At 38.4% G+C, this 18894-nt stretch overlaps 2 protein-coding genes across 8 annotated transcripts in view; one reads left to right on the top strand and one right to left on the bottom strand.

Moving 5' to 3' along the window:
- Window positions 1-6488, bottom strand: part of pou2f1b (POU class 2 homeobox 1b) — a 32873-nt gene extending 26385 nt beyond the window's left edge. For all 7 annotated transcript variants that reach the window (XM_042494155.1, XM_042494158.1, XM_042494160.1 and 4 more), the window contains exon 1: window positions 6439-6488. In XM_042494155.1, the coding sequence (XP_042350089.1) occupies window positions 6439-6484 (46 nt within the window). In that variant the 5' untranslated portion in view covers window positions 6485-6488. The remainder of the gene's footprint in view (window positions 1-6438) is intronic.
- Window positions 6489-11997: 5509 nt separating this feature from the next.
- On the top strand, window positions 11998-17871 carry LOC121949152 (cell surface A33 antigen-like). The gene is made up of 8 exons (XM_042494768.1): window positions 11998-12046; window positions 12402-12568; window positions 14403-14616; window positions 14750-14914; window positions 15601-15717; window positions 15808-15931; window positions 16093-16427; window positions 16551-17871. Exons 1-8 carry the CDS (start codon window positions 11998-12000, stop codon window positions 16826-16828), a joined length of 1449 nt encoding a protein of 482 aa, XP_042350702.1. The 3' UTR covers window positions 16829-17871.
- The last annotated feature ends 1023 nt before the right edge of the window (window positions 17872-18894 follow it).

Raw genomic sequence — 18894 nt, 5'->3', positions numbered from 1 at the left:
GCAGCCGTTTGAGGAACTGCAGTTTTTGGCACTTCCGTATTAGCCTTATATTTCAGCCTCGGAAGTTGACTGAAGGTAAATTGTGGTATGAAATTTGACTGTTATCATACCATCTACACTTGCTTATCCACTGCACTCATTTTATTTTAAAAATTGTTTCAGGTTTCAACTAAAGTAATAACATGATTGTTTAACTAAAACAAACCTATTTTCATCACTTTAGGCAGTCATTGTAACTCATTGTAATATTAATTCAGTAATAATTTATGTTCTCTGCTATATCATGTAAACATTCTTAGTGTACTTCATTGATCCTGTGTCTTCTTCATCTTATTTTCTTTATGATTATTATTTTATTGTAGGATACTTTATTTGCTTTTGTATTTTATTTTGAGGTGACCTCTAGTGGTTTTCTGTGTCTCATCTGCACAATCTCCTTATATAATGTTGATGTTTTGCTGTTTTTTTTTTTACAGTGCAAATGAATAAATCATAATAATAATTTTTAAAAATATCATAACAGCGCAATATCTTCTGAGACCATTATTGTACTGTTTACCATTGCAAACCTACTTGTATCTATAGGTAAGGGTGTAGGTTTTGTTTCAACATTTGTGGGGACACATGAAAAGGGAGGCTGGGGGTCCTGCGCCAGGACTAACACTGTTTTTCCTGCATTCTGATGAATTTTTATACCCCAAATGTGCCTTTTCTGCATTAATTTATGGTGTTAAAGTCTTCAATTCTGTCAAAATAAAAGTCCACTTTCCTCGCATCATTTAAACACTGGATCAAGGACACTGCAATTCTTTAATTTAGAGGAGGTAAGATTTGCTAGTCGTCGCTCTAATGACAGTTTCTTTTTATCACATGCTTGTTTAACCAGATGTAACTTTATTAATCTTGTGTCAAATCAGTGCATTGTGTACCTTTGTAACCTCAACTTTTGTAACTTTTCACTTTTTCATCTTTATTATTTTGGACTTATTTTTTCTCTATATTTTTGCAAACAGGAATATGGTGATTGCTTTCATACTAATATTGAAAAGCAAATAAATAAATTAGTTTAAAAAGTCCTCTGTTACTTTCATGATTTTATCATGGGTGGCGGGGGGTGCACATGTTCTAAAAATTGAGAGGCACGCGTTCCCTGTGCACCCCCTCCCCCCACTTAAAATGTACACCTATGCCTTAAGGTATTTTTCCCAGAAGAAAAAAAAGTTTTGCATAATTGTACCTCTTCCAACTGCTTTGCATATATAACCCGACATAACTGACAGGTTGGTATGTTGCTATTTGTCTTAAAGAAACCCTGTTTTTACAGATAGAGACTGCTGTCTGCTGTACCTGGCTGCAATCTTAAAAAGGCATTTTGGCACTTTACGCAAGATCACCAGAAACAAGCACACAGCTCTGATTAGTTATGATTTTCTTCCTCCACAGTGAAAAAGCTTGTCTGACTGGCGCCTTCATGGAGGCCTTTTCAGTACTTTGAGATGGCATGTCCTGAATTTATTACCGCGAATGATGCATTATTCATAACAACTGTGTTTACATCCATGAATATTCATGATGGAACTACAAGGCTGGAATGAGGGTGGAACTGAAAAACTGATTAAATGAGAAAAGTAGCCTAAGTGTGAGGATGACAGAATTACTTCTTGTCTGTTCTTTAAGTAGCCCAGTTTAATAAGTTAATTATATATTTTTTAAGTAAGGGAGCTGATTTCCAGACAGTGGATTTAATTCCACAATATGCTAACAAACTCCTTTTCTTGCCGTGGCATAAAATACGGGGTATTGTTTAGTAACATGACAGTCTTGCAGCATATCAAATATCACAAAATTGACTGTAATTTGATGCTATTGTTACTGTGACAAAATTACCCTGTGATTCTCATAACAATGCAAGGTAAGAATTAAGTGTTGGTATCACCAGTAGAGCCTGACACATAAAGCTGAATTTCCTTTTTTTAAAGCAAAACAAGCAAAGAAACACAAAAAAACTGCAGTTGCATTTATTATCCTGTTTTGACTTGCGAAGATAGGTATGTCACAGCTGCAAAAGCCCCATACTGCGAGGAATACAACAAAAGGCAACACAGATTGAGTCATTCATAAACACCTATTTACTCTGACGGTGAGAACACCTTTTCTCAGACTTGAACTCTGCAGATCCTTGTATTACAGATAATAAAACTCATCCTCTGCTGAGTCTTTTAAAGCAAACTAAACGACAAACTTGGAGTAAAAAAAAGAGTGCTATCAAGCTGTGTCTTGCCCAGCCATAAAACCTGCAGAGTGAATAGTAAGAATGCCCTGCCTGTTATTATTGTGGCTTTCCGGAAGTGGGCCTCACTACCCCTCCCTGTGCCTTCGGGGGATACACAGGTACAATCTTTGTATTCAGCACAGACAGACTCGGTCAAAACTCCTGCAACGACGAAGGGCATAACAGATACCGAGTTTTCAAAACTGCTCAGTCAAAAGCAACAAAAAGTTGTACAAATATATTCATTAGATTCTAATGAGATGGATTAACAGTTCAACACCAGCACCAGCCCAACGCCAGACTACTTCCACTCCGTCTAAAAACGTGCTCACACCACAGTCAAAGGTCCCTACAGCTTAGACAAGTTAGACTTAAGACTTTTTGAGGCTTTTTCCATGCAACTAGGAATTAAATTTAAGACCAACCTTGCAATAGCCAAAATAAAAATAAAAGAAAACATCAATTATTAAGGGTTAGGGATGGTTTTTGCCCAAATAAAACATGACTTTTCTGGAGAAGTACCTGGGTGGGTTTTCTGGACAATAATTGTCCAGCCATGGAAAAACCAGGAACAAGTCGCCAGAGGGGCATTTTGGGTTATTTACAGATTATGAAAGTGTAGTTTCTAAGCTTTCCAACGGTGTCTAACACATGGAAATCTGAAAATATTTGAATATGTGGCCATTTGAATGTAGGCACTCCTCAAACTATTTTTGTGAGAAATCCAGCCTCAAAGTTTCTGAAAGACTCTCACCTACCTGGGGAGCCAGGTAACAGTGGCTGCTCATTTGCATCACACTTACATAAATCCAACCCCCTACCGGTCTAGCTATCAGTGACATCTGTTAGCCCACAGGACAGGCAATACTTTATTCATGTACCCATGGGTGTGTTATTCACCCATTATTCAAGCACATCATCAGGTTGGTGTGTTATTCAAATTAATAGCAGATGCTCACAGTTTCGACATGCGTTTCATTGCATTTTAAAACGACGATACTGAGCGAGCTAGCTAGCTAACTTGGACATTAATGAAACTCACAGCGGATTAATAAAAGATAGCTTCTCGCATGAAAAACAATTTGTAATCCCTGTATGTGACTTCGAATGAACTCTAACGTAACGCCGATGACTTGGACGTTAATGAAAACTCAAAAAGTGTTCGTCAGCATGACCAGGAGGATCTGGCTTCTTGAAGAAGTACTGTCGAAGATTTGCGCTGTAACAGCCCCGATTTAGTTCTTCTGCAATGCATTTTTCCTGCTCCATCTTCATTCAGTGATGAAAACACACACAGCTTCCAGAAGTAGCAGTAACAGTTACTAACCTACTTTAAATGCAGGAGCGGCTGCTTAAGTAGCCATGTGGTTCGTCTTTAACGTGCAGCTGATTGGCCGAAAAAAGGAGCAGAGGCACACTTTGGTATCACCACACCCTTGATTAGGAACCGGCTATTCCCCTAAAATAACCCAAATTCAAATACAAAGTTTTATGGTTTTAAGGGCCCCCAATACTGTTATTTGAAGCACAACTTGCATATTCCGCAAAAAAAACAAAAACGCTCTTTAAAAAGAAAAAAAAAAACTATTTGTCTTTGTTTATGCTACTTGGGCCGGGCCGACTTCTTGCTGGTTTTCTGGTGGCGGGTCACAATTTTGTGTCTTCACTCTACATGTGTGATTTCCCTGCCTAATTCCCATTGTGCCGAGGCTGAAAAAACTCTTTGCATAAAATATGCCTCATATGTGTCAATGTGCCTCATATGCATTATCTTGTGCTTGTTTCAGCTATTCTGCAAAATCTGGGTTAAATGGCTATTTTTGGTTGAATTTGCACTTCATTTTGTCCAGGTGACAGCTAGCAGACAGTGGAGTGTTGTTTGATCTGCTATTCTGATCTGTGTGACGTTATAAAAGATTGATTGAAGACATTTTAAAACCAGTTAAGGCCTAATTTTTTTAGATTAAGAATATCAATGTCTGATATATATCCTGATTGTTTATTATTCTGATGTATCACTGGGTGACACACCTGCTCACTTGTCACTCTGCCATGCTACAAACTATACTTATGACTATAACTTAAACACTAGTAATACAAGCATACATCTACCACATTTTTAAGACATTTGAAAGATTCATTTAAGACTTGATTTTAGATTAATAATTTCAACACCTCAAAGACTTTTTGGGGATCTGCAGGAATGCCAGGGGTCATCCCTGTGTTTTATTTTATTGATTTAAACTAATATTGTGAGAGAGAGAACGGTAAAAGCAATCTTCACACTTGGCTGGGCGATTCAAATGCAGTTTGAAACACATTTTTTTTAAGTCAAGAAAACTTTCCTGCTACAAATTTGAGGGCATGGGATGAAATCAGTAGTTTATAAGCTGTAAATGGGCAGTTTCAGCATTTGATCTACATAACATACATTTCTGAGAACATAAAACTCTTTAAAAAATACCTTGAAAAAGTGTCAGATTTTAAGCTTAGGAACATAGGACCCTGGGCACATAGATACTCGTCCTGGGCCATACTTCAGTCAAGCTGTGGTTCAAACCATAACTCAAACACTAACCACAGAAACCATGAAAAACCCCTAAAACAACACTGACATCACTCTTCACAGCCAACCGCCATAATCATGTTTTTATTTTATCTGCACTACATAAACGCTAAGAAAAACAGACAAGGCCATAGTTTCACAAACACTATCATCAATACTGGACATCAATGGACTCTTGAAAGATTGGTTTAAGAAGACCTTTATTTCACATTAATTATCTACCTCAATGCCTTTGAGACATTTTTTTTGAAGATCTGCAGGAAAGCCTAGCATTGTGAGACAATGGTACAACCTATTGTAGCACTTCAGATGATTAACACCTGGAGGGGGTGGACGTTTTAAATGCAGTATAATGGTGAAAATCATGTCAAGACCTGTCTCGCCCTCAAATGTGAGGATGTAGGATATCATCATTCCGTTTTAAGATGCAGATGGGTGATTAAACTGATTTAAACATGTGACCAAGACAAACATACATTGCTACAAACTTAAAACCCTTTGAAATAACTTGCCAGACTAAACTTGGGAACATAGGACCCTGGGCTCATAGATACCCCTCCTCGGCCATACTTCAATCAAACTGTAGTTGAAACTATAACTCAAACACTAGCCACGATAACAAAAAAAAAAAACACTGACATCACTTTTCACAGCTAACCGCCATAATCCTTGTTGTACTTCAGCTGCTTTAGATAAACACTAATGTAAAGTTATCTTGTGAACAACTGGACCAAGTTAGAGGAGGCAGCCAGTGAAGCCAGTCGAGAGGCATCCCATTTTAAAACGTGAAAAGCCATATTTTCACAAACACCACAGTCAATATGGACACCAAGTGTTGTGTTGACATGCAGTTATTGTGCCGCGCAGGATCCAGCTCCTGGTCGGTCGATGGGATCTGCTGAACTCCGCACTCTGGCTCCGGCAGGCCCGCATGAATAACACAACAGGCTGCTGTGGCTCCGCTGCGCCGAGCACAAAAGGCTGAGGGGAAAACGCTCTGCTATAAAAACCAGGTCGAGACCAAGCACACCGAACCGACACCGTGTATCCAACAAAACAAAGACGCGTTTGCTCGGTTTAAATTCGCTCCTTCCGACAAGCACTCGGAAACAAACAAGCGCAGCCACTGCCCGGCTCGCCGAAAAATGAATATGCAAACCTCTTTCAAAAGCTCCAGTGTGCATCAACACAAAGCGTTAGCAGCCGAGCTAACGCTAGCCCGCTAGCATCCTCATTTCAATCAGATTGCGTTAGTGAAATGTCTAAATATGTCACATATGAACCAGAGTCACGTCGGCGATTACTAATAAAATATGCTAAAATGTATTTGTCGACAGAGGTATGAATATGTAGCGGCGTACAGCCGTCTAATCACACAAAGGGGGGAGGCATGTTTCCATGTAATTTGCCGTCGCACTGCAATAGCTCGTTTCCTCCTCTGTCAAATTACAGTTGGCTAGCTGTGTGTAAACTACAACAGCGCTGGATATCGTCCCCGTCCGCTCGTCAATCTGCCTTTCGTCTGTTTTCCGTTAATCATAAATTGTGAGTAACACAGTTTGAATATGAGTATGAATATGTAAAATGCTGTAATCATTACCTGGTCCTGAACTCTCATCTTGACTCGCTGCTCCTCCGTCCGCCATTTTGAATATTTAACCCGAAATCCCAGCCCTGAGCCTGCCACAGCCGCACACACACACACACACAAACACACACACACACACACACACACACACACACGGGCACGGGCGCAGACGCGCGCGCACTCAGCAGTGAGTGGAGTGTGTGCTGGGTGTTGTTCTCTGTGGCTTATTTACATACTTAAATAATCATCTAGATTTTCTTAGGCGGTGAAGTTGGACTAAAAAAGACCATGTGTGGATCAGAAAGATCTAGAGCCAGCACACAGGTCCGCTGCCGGCTTTGTCCACAGCAGTGTAGTACCTCCAAATACTTTTATGATGGGTAACAGTGTACTTTAGGGACTGTTCTTTATACACCAGAGGGAAGGGGGTGGTGCAAAAACAGGGAGGCATGTCAAATGTTTTTTTAAGCCCTGGGGAGGGACTTGTGTTTTTATTTTGGGGTAGAGGAGGAGTGTACAATTTAACCTGTGTTTTTATTTCAGCGCCAAACAATAACTCCTGTACAGAATCAGAATCAGAATCAGAAAAAGATTTATTGCCAGGTATAGTTAACACAATACGAGGAATTTGTTCTGGTGGGTTGGTGCAACATAAATATAGAAAAAAAGAAAACAGATAAAATAGAAGATACAAATATAAAATATAAAAATATAAATATATAACACCTGTACAATAACTCGCCTCTGTCTGCTCTTTAAACTCTGGTCTTAGCTCCATGTCACTCTACACTGCTGACTTTATTTTTATTTATTCAGATACTGTTCTGCACTTTACACATGTATATATGTATATATGTATATATGTACAGTCTCTTAGTTTTTAGGTTTTTTTTAAGCGTATTCCTTTATATTCTATTAATAATGTGTGCTCTTTATTCTCTTGTTCTTACTGTATGGCGCTGCTACACCCCAATTTCTAAGTTTTGAGATCAATAAAGTATATCTATCTATCTATCTAAACATGCCTTCCAAATCTGCAGACTTAAAAAAAAAAGAAAAAAGAACAATAAAAAACACAACAATATCTAAGTTTAACCTTTTCAAACCTGCATCACTTTTCGTGTGCTTCTTTCTGACACATTTCCTAAGTAACTTATTTAAAAAGTGGTGCGATTTCTTGCAAAAACATGGACAAATAGGCAATAGCGAGAAATGCTGCACACATTGCAGGAAAATTTGGTTGTTTAGAAAGTTATTTTTAAAAAGACACAAAACAACTAAAATAATATCATATTTACTCATTTAAAATTATTTTACAGATTTTTTTTTTAAAATCATTTTATCGTTCAGTTTTTTTCCATGTAATTTCTTTGTTTTTTACTCTATTTTTTTCTTCTTTTTTTTTTTACTTGTACTTTTACTAATTTTTGGGTGATCTCTTTTTTATTGCTCATTGCCTTCTTCCCATGTTTTTCAAAAATATCAAGCTGATTTGCTCAGGTTTCAAAGGGATTGAAATACTGAGGCAGCCAGTGGCTCAGTTGGTAGAGTGGGTGTTTCATGTACAGAGGGTACGTCCTTGCTGCAGCAGCCGGGGGTTCGATTCCAGCCTCGGCCCTTTGCTTCATGTGTTCCCCTCTCTCTCTCTGTTTCATTCTTAAGCTGTCCTGTCTATAAAGGCAAAAAATAAAATAAAATTCTTTTAAAAAAAGACATTTCAGAGCGGCTCAAAGTAGAATATTTGTATTTTTTAAAAAAAAAAAAAAAAAAGAAGGAAAAAATAAAGTCACACCTCAGCCACGCCCTCCTCTGATAAAGAACAGGCCGTTTTAAAATGTGTGTGAACAACAATAATAAATAAGTAATGCAGTGTGATTCAAGATGAAATAAAACTGACAGGAGTTTTATTTGTTTCTATAAAGAGGTGCAGCAACATTTTTGCTTGTTTGTTTGTAGGCATTTTGGTCAGATTCAAAGTTTTATGTCAAGAAAGTTTTTATAATCAGTTACAGAGTAGAGCAGCAGTAGAGTAATGGTGTATTGGTGTCACGTTTGATGAAAGTCAAAGTTGGGTTGGTTTTTTTAAAAAAAAAATTTTAATGCTGTTTTCTGAAAAATTGTCATCCGGTATTTTTATTGCATTTATGTATATTTTTGAAAAATATGCTTGCTGCATACATTCACCTGCCAATATAATATATCCAGAAACCAAAAAGTATATTTTAATAATTGCCCTGCAAAAGATAAAAAAGAAAACTGGTCAGATGTGTTGGTGACCCGGTCTTGACCACAGAGAGGAAATTTCACTTCTCTAATATGAAGGGATGTGAAGTGGGGACATGTTTCCTTTTATTTCAGCCACTTCCTGCATTTTGCCCATTAATCTGCAGAGAATAAGACTTTTACTCTTTTTTGTTTTTCTTCAAAGGGCAAGAATTAATCTTCAACCTCATCATATCTTCATAAATCCTGAACACCTTTACAAACACTTGTTTACCTGAATATGTGTATAAATAATAAATGTTTTATGACACTGTAAGGATTGTTCATGAGATTACAGCACTAGATAAGCACTTATTGAATAATGATAACACTGTAATACACGTGTATCACAGTGTTATCAATTATTCAATAAGTGCTTATACATCAGTTATGGAGGCTCCAGCTAGGTTATAACTGTTAATACACAGAGTTATAAATCAAATTTTAAAAATGCCGCATACAGTGATGATAACAGTAATTCAATCTTGCATCCGCTTAAAAATACATTGCAGTGTGCTATAAACCACTAACCTTACTATATATTTTTTATAACTGCAAGATGTGAGTTAAATCCAATCCAAGTTTATTAAATGTGTTAATCAGTTACACATAATCACATCAAATCAAGTCAGCATTTATTTGTGTCACAGTTTATTAATGCAATTAAGAAATCAATCTGCACCTCAGCTACAACAACAGTGTAAAACTGATTAAATGAATACAGGTTTATTAGCCTTTGGCCCCCCAGAGTGTCCGACTGCTACTGAGTTGTGGTGACTGTATTTGAGAGGCAGCGATGCACCGAGGGGTTAATAGGAGCTTAATTGACAATGTTTGGCCCATAACCACTGAGTAGGGTAAATTCATTTTCATAACAGTCAGAACTAATTGGACAGCAAGTGATACAGAACAATTTCGGAAAAATAGAAAAAAATAGAACAGTGTATAATTGTGAATTAAGTCTGATTAAACTCGTGAATTTACTGGTGTGGTCCTTTGATTGATTAAACCAGTTAACGGTTGCCTTTGGATTGGTTGCAGTGGTGACCATCATGTTTATTTACAACCATTTCCAATTTAATTATGTTGAAAATGTTCAAAATAATTCAGTTGATTTAAAGAAATACTCACCTCATTGTTTTACCTTGTTGATTCAAAGGAAGATTTAAAAAAGCAGGATTTATATTATACTAGATTGACTTTGGTTTAACATTTGGAATTGCTATTTTTGTGTTGTTTTTTTAGTTTTATTTTTCCAGCGTCGTGTTCTTTGAATGCTTACTGCTTACAGCCTAGCACCTTTTTTTTCTTTTTATTTATTTATAGATTTTTTTTATAAAGCTCAGACCTCAGACAAGCATTTAGGGGTAAATACCCCTAAACATCCCAAACACAGAAAATTAAAAAATAAATAAATAAATAAAAAATACAGACAGAAGTGCGTAAAAATACACCACTATACACTTCTAGTGGGTCATAAAAGGTGATTAAGAGGGATTACATCTGTATGAGTCTATACATTGTTTTTAGGAAAGTCCTGCAGCATGTATATGTAAAGACTGAATCAGTGGTTCACAATACTTTTGGATTGTGACACCAGACAAAAACAGTGTTTAACTGTGTCTCTTTGTCACATCTCAGATGTCTAGCAGTACCACTAAACAGACATTTCCCCTCTAAATTTCTCACATTATTTAAACAACTACTTGAAGCCTGAAAAGGTCAAATTGTTGCTGGCAAAGACTTGGCAAAATATTATATATATTTTTAATTACAGTAAATGTAAAAGAACTTTGTACTTTCTTCTTTCCAGCCTCATTTTTAATCTCGTGACCCCTCAGATTTATCTTGTGACCCTTTGGAGGGGGCCCAGACCTTATGTTGGTGAGTTCTGACCTGCTGCGAGTGCTGCTTACACACTGAAGCATCACTTTCAACCCTGTAATACGCTCATAAACAATAAAATATCAGGTACAGAGGCCATTTTCTGCAGAATGAGTACTTTCACTTTTCATACTTCCAGGTTATTTTGCTGATAATACTTTTGTACTTAAATACATTATGCAGGGTTTTGAACACAGTACTTTGACAAGTAAACTTTCACTTAAAAGGACAATACTGTTTGTGTTGTGATGAAATTTCTCAGTCTTTTTTTTTCAGTTTGGGAGCTTTTGAAAACACGTTTGGATTTATCTTTTCAGTTCACTGAGTGGGTAGTATGTCCTCTTTTCCCCATATAAGAATTTGTCTCTCTCTCACACACACATACAACAAATGGTTAAACAGAAGTATTCAGTGCATCATAGGCTTGACTGAATATTTAAACACAGCTGACTTGTTGGCCCCAGTAGGACTGCATCGATATCCAGAGTCGAGTCAAATCTGCAACCTCATGCCACCAAAGCCACTGAATGAGCACACTGTCTTGTTTGTTACCAAGGTCAAATCTCTCCTGACACACTGCAAGTCACCATGTTTTAAAAATAAAACAGTTAAAAGTTTCACTTCAAACCGTCTTCCATTCATCTCAGCTCCGACCACAGCAAATCACAGTAACAAGATCAGGGGTTCAGGTACATTTACATTGTTTTTACTTTGTTTGTGCTCTGATAGATTTAAAGATCAGTGATGTTTTCTGTGTTAAAAACATGCAGCTTCAGAGTCGGTGCAACACTGCAGCCTGCAGGTCAAACTGAGTACAACACCAGATATGAAAACAGCACATTTCTTTCTTTCTGTCTTTCTTTCTTTCTTTCTTTCTTTCTTTCTTTCTTTCTAGGACAAAATCCGTTTTAAGTTACTGACTGTGATTTGTTAATTAACTGAAGTTTTACGGCACACGCTTCCCTGACGTTAGCATGAAGCTACATGTAGCAGCGTACACTTGCAGTAGGGTGCCTGGAGCAGATGGATGACCAAATATAGAAATCTGTCACAAGTTTCACGTCCACTGGATTACCTTTATGTACGTTTATCTCATTTTTTGAAAATCTATCTATCTATCTATCTATCTATCCATCCATCCATCCATCCATCCATTCATGTTATATTTCATTATTTAGGCCACTTTCATTGTACAGACCCCTCCTTACCACATATAGTATCTATAACAGGCAGGTTAAATCAAAGCAAATCAATGATTGGCCCTCTGGTTACATGTGACCCGTAGCTGTTGACTCATTACCCAGAAAAGTAAACTTCTCCATACCTGGGAGTTGACCGTGAAGGTTAGGCGGGCTCTTGCTCTTGGACTAAGGGCATCATTTTCAGTTTTTATACTTGCTGGATGTTTTTTATCCTTTTTCAACAATGACGACAAAGAGGCACCTCGGATGGCAGTTGTTTCTGACAATCACAGGTAGGCTTTTTGCTTGTATTCTTTCTCTTTTCAATAAGCAGCTACCACACCTTTATGGTATTATCACCTGCGTTAATCATTAATCCAGCTTCTTGCTATTCAACCGGAAGACAGATTGGGTTTGACTAAAAACAGGCCTGTTGCTGGAACCATTTATTTAATCTTCCATGAAAAGAACACACTGTATTTTATATTTAGCAATACAAACATAGTGTGCTTGAAGTTATTCATTTTAAATCCTACCGATTTTTCTTCGCCCCTTAATACCACATTACGTATGTAGGGTTAAAGTGTACATTAATGTACTTGGAAAAGAGATATTTGTCATAATGTACTGTATTTCATTTTATTTCAGTACTACCTTGCAGCAGAAGTTTGGAGGTTTCTATTCCAGAGAGACAATATGAGGTAGCAAGAGGAGGTGAAATCACTTTGACCTGTTCCTTTATCCCGGCCAGACCAATCGCCAACGCACTTGTCATTACATGGGAAGCTTACCCTGAGAAAGTCGGTGATCCAATGGTGAGAGATTAATTAAATAGCTGCATGCACGATGTGTGATTCTAACATCTTAATATGCATAACACATCATAATGATGAGCTCTTCTAAAGGGGAAGTCCACTGTCTAAAGCCCTACTTCACCAAACAGACAAATTGTCCTTTTATGGTAAAGGTTGGTAAGATAATAAATCTATATTTCTTTATCAAATGAAAAGAAGGATGACTATTCACTGTTGTTAATACCATATATTTAATGTTATTCCATTATAAACTTGATGAAAAAAAATATATCTGAGTGATTTTTCACCATTTCTGAGATGTTTTTACAGTACTATAATGACTCCACACTCTTATGCTGATCTGTGGCCTTATCTCAGCTTGGGCTTTGAGACTACAAAATTATAAGAGAAAATAAAACCTGAGGAGTGGAGAGTGAAAGACGTCAGTGTTTACAAGACAGGGAGTGTCTGCATTTGAGCTGCATTGTGGGAGCTGTAGGGTCTGGTTTTTGTAGCGCTCTGGCCCAATTTTATCCTTTTAATGTCCTTGCTAAAAAAAAGCAACTTTATCCCCTTCTTTTTAGAGTTAATGGTGGCAATAATAGCAACAATCAAGGCTGATTTTTTTTCAGCAGTTATTCTTTAAATAACAGTAGTAACAGTCGTTTTTTGAATATGGGTCTCTACCAAAAATCAAAATTACAACTCATGTATTGTCATAATGCTTGTGGTGTGTTAGTATACCAACTCATATCAGCGTGTTACCTTGGAATTAGTAGTATAACAGTACTAGTATTATTTTAACATATTTATTCTAGATATTTACCATTACAGTACTTTAAAAGCATCTCGGAAATGGTGAAAATATCATGCTGATATTGATCTTTTTTATGTTTTTCATCAAAAAAACAATGGAATAACATTAAATATATGGTATGACCAAAAGTGATTATATAATATTTTATATCTTATAACAAAGCATCAACTTCACCATATAAGGACAAGTCAATCATAAAAATCATACTCATGAAATTATTTCAATGTATATATATTGGATAACATTAAATGTATCATTTAACAATAATGCATGATCAGAGGTTAATTGATCTTGTAGTTTATAGTCAATTTTAATTACATTAACTTAACTTCACTACCTTCACCATGAAAGGACAAATCATCCCTTTGATAAGGCATGGGAACATTTTTATTATTTGGATAAAGTCTGTTCAGTTATACCTTTAAGATTATAACATGTCGATAAAAATATGCCAACCTTTTAAAATCCCACTACAAAGAGGCCTCATGTCTGAGGCATGACCTGGAGTTACTTTTTTTGTCACCAACTTCCTGTGGTAGGTGAACAGAAAAGGCAAACTGTTTAAAGACAGAGACATCTAGTGGACTCTTTTAGCATAACATACTTAAACTAAATGGTAAAGATGGCTCACTTGTATTTTTTATTTTCATTTTTTAATTTTTTTTACTTGACAAGACCAAAATACAGATGTTTCCTCTCAATTTAGATTGTTTTGGTGTGAGTTGCCAAGTACTGGAGATATTGGCTATAGAGATAATTGTCTTCTCTCAAATATAATGGAACTCAATGGGACTCCACCTGTGGTGCTCAAAGCAATAAAAATGCGTTTGAAAATTTCAACAGCTTTGTCTCTTTCCAGAAATCATGACCCAGTTGCTAAAGATAATTCATAGACCTTGTTGTTAGGAACTATTTTTCTTTCTAAAATTATTTTTTTAGTGCTTTGAGCACCACAAGCTAAGTGCCATTTGGTTCCATTATATTGGAGAAAAGGCAGAAATACCTTTGTTTTGAATATGTTTGTGTTTATTTCTCTAGGACTCAGTGGCCACTTACTTTCTAAACAATCCGATTGACATTGCACCTGATTATGAAGGCAGAGCCTCCATGAGGGTCGACATTGAAAATCAAGTGAGTGAACTCACCTTAACCAAGGTGACCATGCAGGACAACCGCAGCTACCAGTGCAGTGTCATGATCCCCAATGATGACGAGGGAACAACAGCTGCCACCACCTCCCTTTTGGTCCTGGGTGAGAATTAACCACTGACATGTTTTAAGTCAATTTCTATGTTGTCTCCATAAAGAGGTCAAATAAATTCTGCTTGCAAAGCTCTGCAAAGTGTTTTGTAACTTTTCATGTATAGTTCTTTTTTTTCTTCCAGTGCCTCCCTCAGCGCCGATCTGCAGGATTCAAGGAGAAGCAGCGTACTTCCACAACATCACCCTCACCTGTTTTTCTGAGGAGGGATCCCCGAAACCCGTCTATGAATGGATGGGTTACAGCATCGAAAACATTCCCAGACGGTTTCCACCAACGGCATCTGAAAGTATGCATTTCAATCATCCATCTGTTTTGAAGCAAACATTTTAGCAGGAAGCTGGAGAGTTCGAGTCATCACTGTTAGTGATGCTGGTGTTTGCAGCTGTTTTTGCAAAGACCAAGTGATTTCAGTGTCAGTAACTGGAACTGGACCACTTTATTTAGCCTAATTCTGGGGCATCATTCTTCCAGAGTCTCAGCTAAGTTGAGCAACCGGATGAGGCCCTCACCTGATTCAAACAATTAGATGCAGTCCAATTATTTCTTCCTGTGTTACAAGTTTGGCCCAATGCTGGGCCAGGTAATTTTTGGAATGGCTCAGAAATGGCAATGTCGGCAGCCAGATTCGGGCCACTTTATTTGGCCTGATTCATCCTGAGTCTCAGCCAAATTGGGCAGCCAGATGCAGCTGGACTTATTTCTTCCAGCATGCTGAGTTTGGCCCAGTGCTGGACCAGGTCAGTTTTGAAATGTTCCAGTGATATCAGTGTCGGCAGCTGGGACTGGGCCAGGTTACTTGGCCCAATTCGAGGGCATCAATTATCCCAAGTCTCAGCCAATAGGCGCAGCCCAACTTATTTCTGTCTAGCGTGCCAAGTTTGGCCCAATGCTGGGCCATGTTGTTTTGGGTGTCTGGGAAATAATGACCCACCATCTTTGCATTTCAGCCTAATTTGTGTCATTATGTTGCAGAGGATGGAGTTCTGTCTCTCTTCAATATTTCAAGAGACTCATCTGGATATTACATCTGCACATCAACAAATCGAATTGGCTCTGCCAGCTGCAACTTTACCTTAGCTGTGACACCGGGTGAGTGTTTTAACATGATTTACCTGCTGGCCTTAGTCCAGGACTACGTTTAGTGTGAACACCGTTTTGTGTTTCCTCCTTTCTCCACAGGCGGTATGAACATTGGGTCGACTGCAGCTATAATCGGAGGAGTCCTCGCAGGTGTTGCAATGTTCGTGATTGTCATCTGCTGTTGCTGCAGGAAAAAGGGAAAAAAGGACAAGTATGCTGAAGGGTATGTGTGTTTCCGTCACTGTAAACTGTAACCAACAATTTTGTTAATGTGTTCTTTCACGTGTAAGCTGTGTTTCCAGGTTACTTAGATTAGATCATCCAAAAACCCAGCCTCACAATTTTCGCTTTGTTTTGTGTATTTTGCCCCTGTTTGTCTGTTAGCTCCCCTGGGGATGCAGCATTTTACGACAGAGATACTCCTGAAGCTGGAGAGCAGTACTGGGACGACAAGTCAAACAGCAAGACAAAGCAGGTCACCCAGTATGAAGACAAAGCTGTTCCCCCAAATGATTACAGTGAAGAACCAGCCACTCACAAGTTTGAGGACGAGCAAAACAGTTACTATAGCAGTAAAGAAAAGCATGATGGCAAGGGGAGTGATGTTGACTCTCAGCGTTACCAGGATGACCAGCATGATAGGCGCCGTGGAAGTCGTGATCGCCTTGAAGATGACCGTGATCGTTATGGTGGCAGTCGTGATCGCCTCGATGATAAACATAACCATTACAGTGGAAGTCGTGATAGGCTCGACGATAAGCGTGATCATTATGGCAGCCGCGATCGCCTTGATGATCAGCGTGATCGTTACCGTGATAGTCGGGATCGCCTTGATGATCAACGCAATCGTTATGGAGGGAGTCGGGATCGACTTGATGATCAACGCGATCGTTATGGAGGCAGTCGGGATCGCCTGGATGATCAGCGTGATCGTTACCGTGGTAGCCAGGATCGCCTTGATGATCAGCGCGACCGCTACGGAGGCAGTCGGGATCGCCTTGATGATCAGCGCGACCGCTATGGAGGCAGTCGGGATCACCTTGATTACCGCCGTGATCGTTATGGAGGCAGCCGTGAACACCTCGATTACATTGATGATCAAAGCAGAAACCAATATTAACAACTATGTGTTACTGAAAGTTTTAATTCCCTAAATATCTTTTTTGTTCTTTTGTTCCGGCACTATTTTATTGCAGCACCTGGACATCTCAAAAAGAGGCACAACAAAATTAATTAGCGCATCCTCTCAATGAACGCAAATTCTTACCCAAAAGTCAATGTTCAAGTAATTCAGCCCAGTGAACTAAAGAAAAATGATGGCATTATACATTTTTACTAACCACAGATACATTACATTTTCACCTTGTACCAGTTTTTCTAAAGTGACGCAGTACATGACTTTTGTCATTGAGAGTCGAAGGTGGTGGTGCATGGCATGTCATCTCGGCAAGATGGCTGCCAAGCTGCAGACCGCTGTTTGAAACCAACGATACAGGTTGTTTGTTTGGGACCCTTTGTGGCATTTGTAGCACAAACCCTGGGTGTTTTATTACACTTTACAGCAGTTCCCAGCGTTTTTTTTTCTTTTGTTTCTGGCAGTTGGTTTGAATAATACCCTAAGCACAGAGAACAGGGTAAATTACAAATAATGGCTTGTCTCTAATATAAGATTGATTTTTCATTATGGTATAATTATTGCTGGTCTGACTGGGCCAAATATGCTTCAAACAAACCAAAGTAATCTGGTAACTTCTAACCCTGCCACGCCTTGAGTTGAATTAAGGAACATTGTAGGCTACTTAGTATAGTAAAAAAAAAAGTTGCCTGACATAATGTCTTGATACAGTATACCCCATGAGTGAGTCATAAAACCCTGCAATAGGTTAGCATTTTACCACCTCCACTTCCCTCATCTCAAAGTCAATGGAGTCATAGTCAATGCTATGACGACGGCAGCACATGTAGATGCAGAATATATTTTTCTACTTCTTCAACTCCATGGCCCCTTCTGCGAAAGCATTACTTTTCTACGATTGAGAAGTACTCATCAACATCGGGAAAAGTTGTGTGGAGTTTGGACTGAATGCAGTGAACCATGAGAGGATCCCCACTAACTGCATATGCCGAGTGGCCAGTCAGACCAGAGGGGAGAAACGAAGGGGAACATGTCGGGCGAGGAGGGGAGCCGGCATCAGGGTGAGGCTGACCCAACCCTGCGATTGAGGCTCACTCAGTAACGGGAAATGCTCTGCGCACGTCTTCACAGAGACATGGTTAACCACTAACATCCCCGATCAGGCTGTTGCACTGGATGGGTGGACCTTGTTCGGAGCCGACAGGACACAGGACTTTGATGTAAATTTAAAAAAATGCACTGCAGAAATTGTATGATGCCATCAGTAGCAACATGCCCAAGTAAATGCATGGAATCTTCATGGTAGCTGCTGATTTTAATCAACTCATTCTTCAACTCCAAAGATGTAGCAGGATAAAGCACAAATGTAATTTGATTTTTTCAACCCACTCATGAAATTTGAAATAACCAAAAAAAATGATAAAAATGCCATCCCAGCTTATTGTCCGACCATTTCCTTGTCACCTTTTGGTATTTTAGTTTTTGGCCATTTTCTTGCCAAATTGATCATTATGTTTTTCCACGAGTTGTAAGAAATCGAACCAACTTTCTCATGTTTCAGAGGTTTAAATGATTGTCAAAGGCGTCTGAATGCACAGGAAAACTGGCATCCATCCAGGTGTTAAAGGGTTAACATGTAGCCTTGTTTGTAATTAAAAGTTATGAAGGGCCTCAGCTGCAGCTGAGCTAGATTAAAATCTATTTTCAAATTTATTTTTAATGTGTGTGGAAAACCGCTTTGTAATGGGCTTTTTAAGTGTCAGTTTACGCTGAGTTGAATTTTAAGTGATCTTTGCGTGCAGCTTTTTGCTCATTCTCTTGTGTTATAAATGATTGCTCTTGAATGTAAGAACTGCAATTTGTTTTTATATGAAGCTAAATCAAATCAAATTCAATAAAGAAAGTGGTACAACTGGTACTGTTTTGTGTGCAGTAAAAATTCCTCAAAACTCAGAGCCAAGTCTGACCTAATTTAATCATGGAGCTGCCCCCCCTCCTTCCTCCACCTTGCATCGGTCAGACCTCTCGACTCTGTCCGGGAGGCTCTATTA

The sequence above is a fragment of the Plectropomus leopardus genome, chromosome 10 (genome assembly GCF_008729295.1).
Source record: "Plectropomus leopardus isolate mb chromosome 10, YSFRI_Pleo_2.0, whole genome shotgun sequence".
NCBI classification, from domain to species: domain Eukaryota; kingdom Metazoa; phylum Chordata; class Actinopteri; order Perciformes; family Serranidae; genus Plectropomus; species Plectropomus leopardus.
Note: the sequence above shows the minus strand (reverse complement) of the source record. Positions and strands in the feature narration are given on the sequence as shown.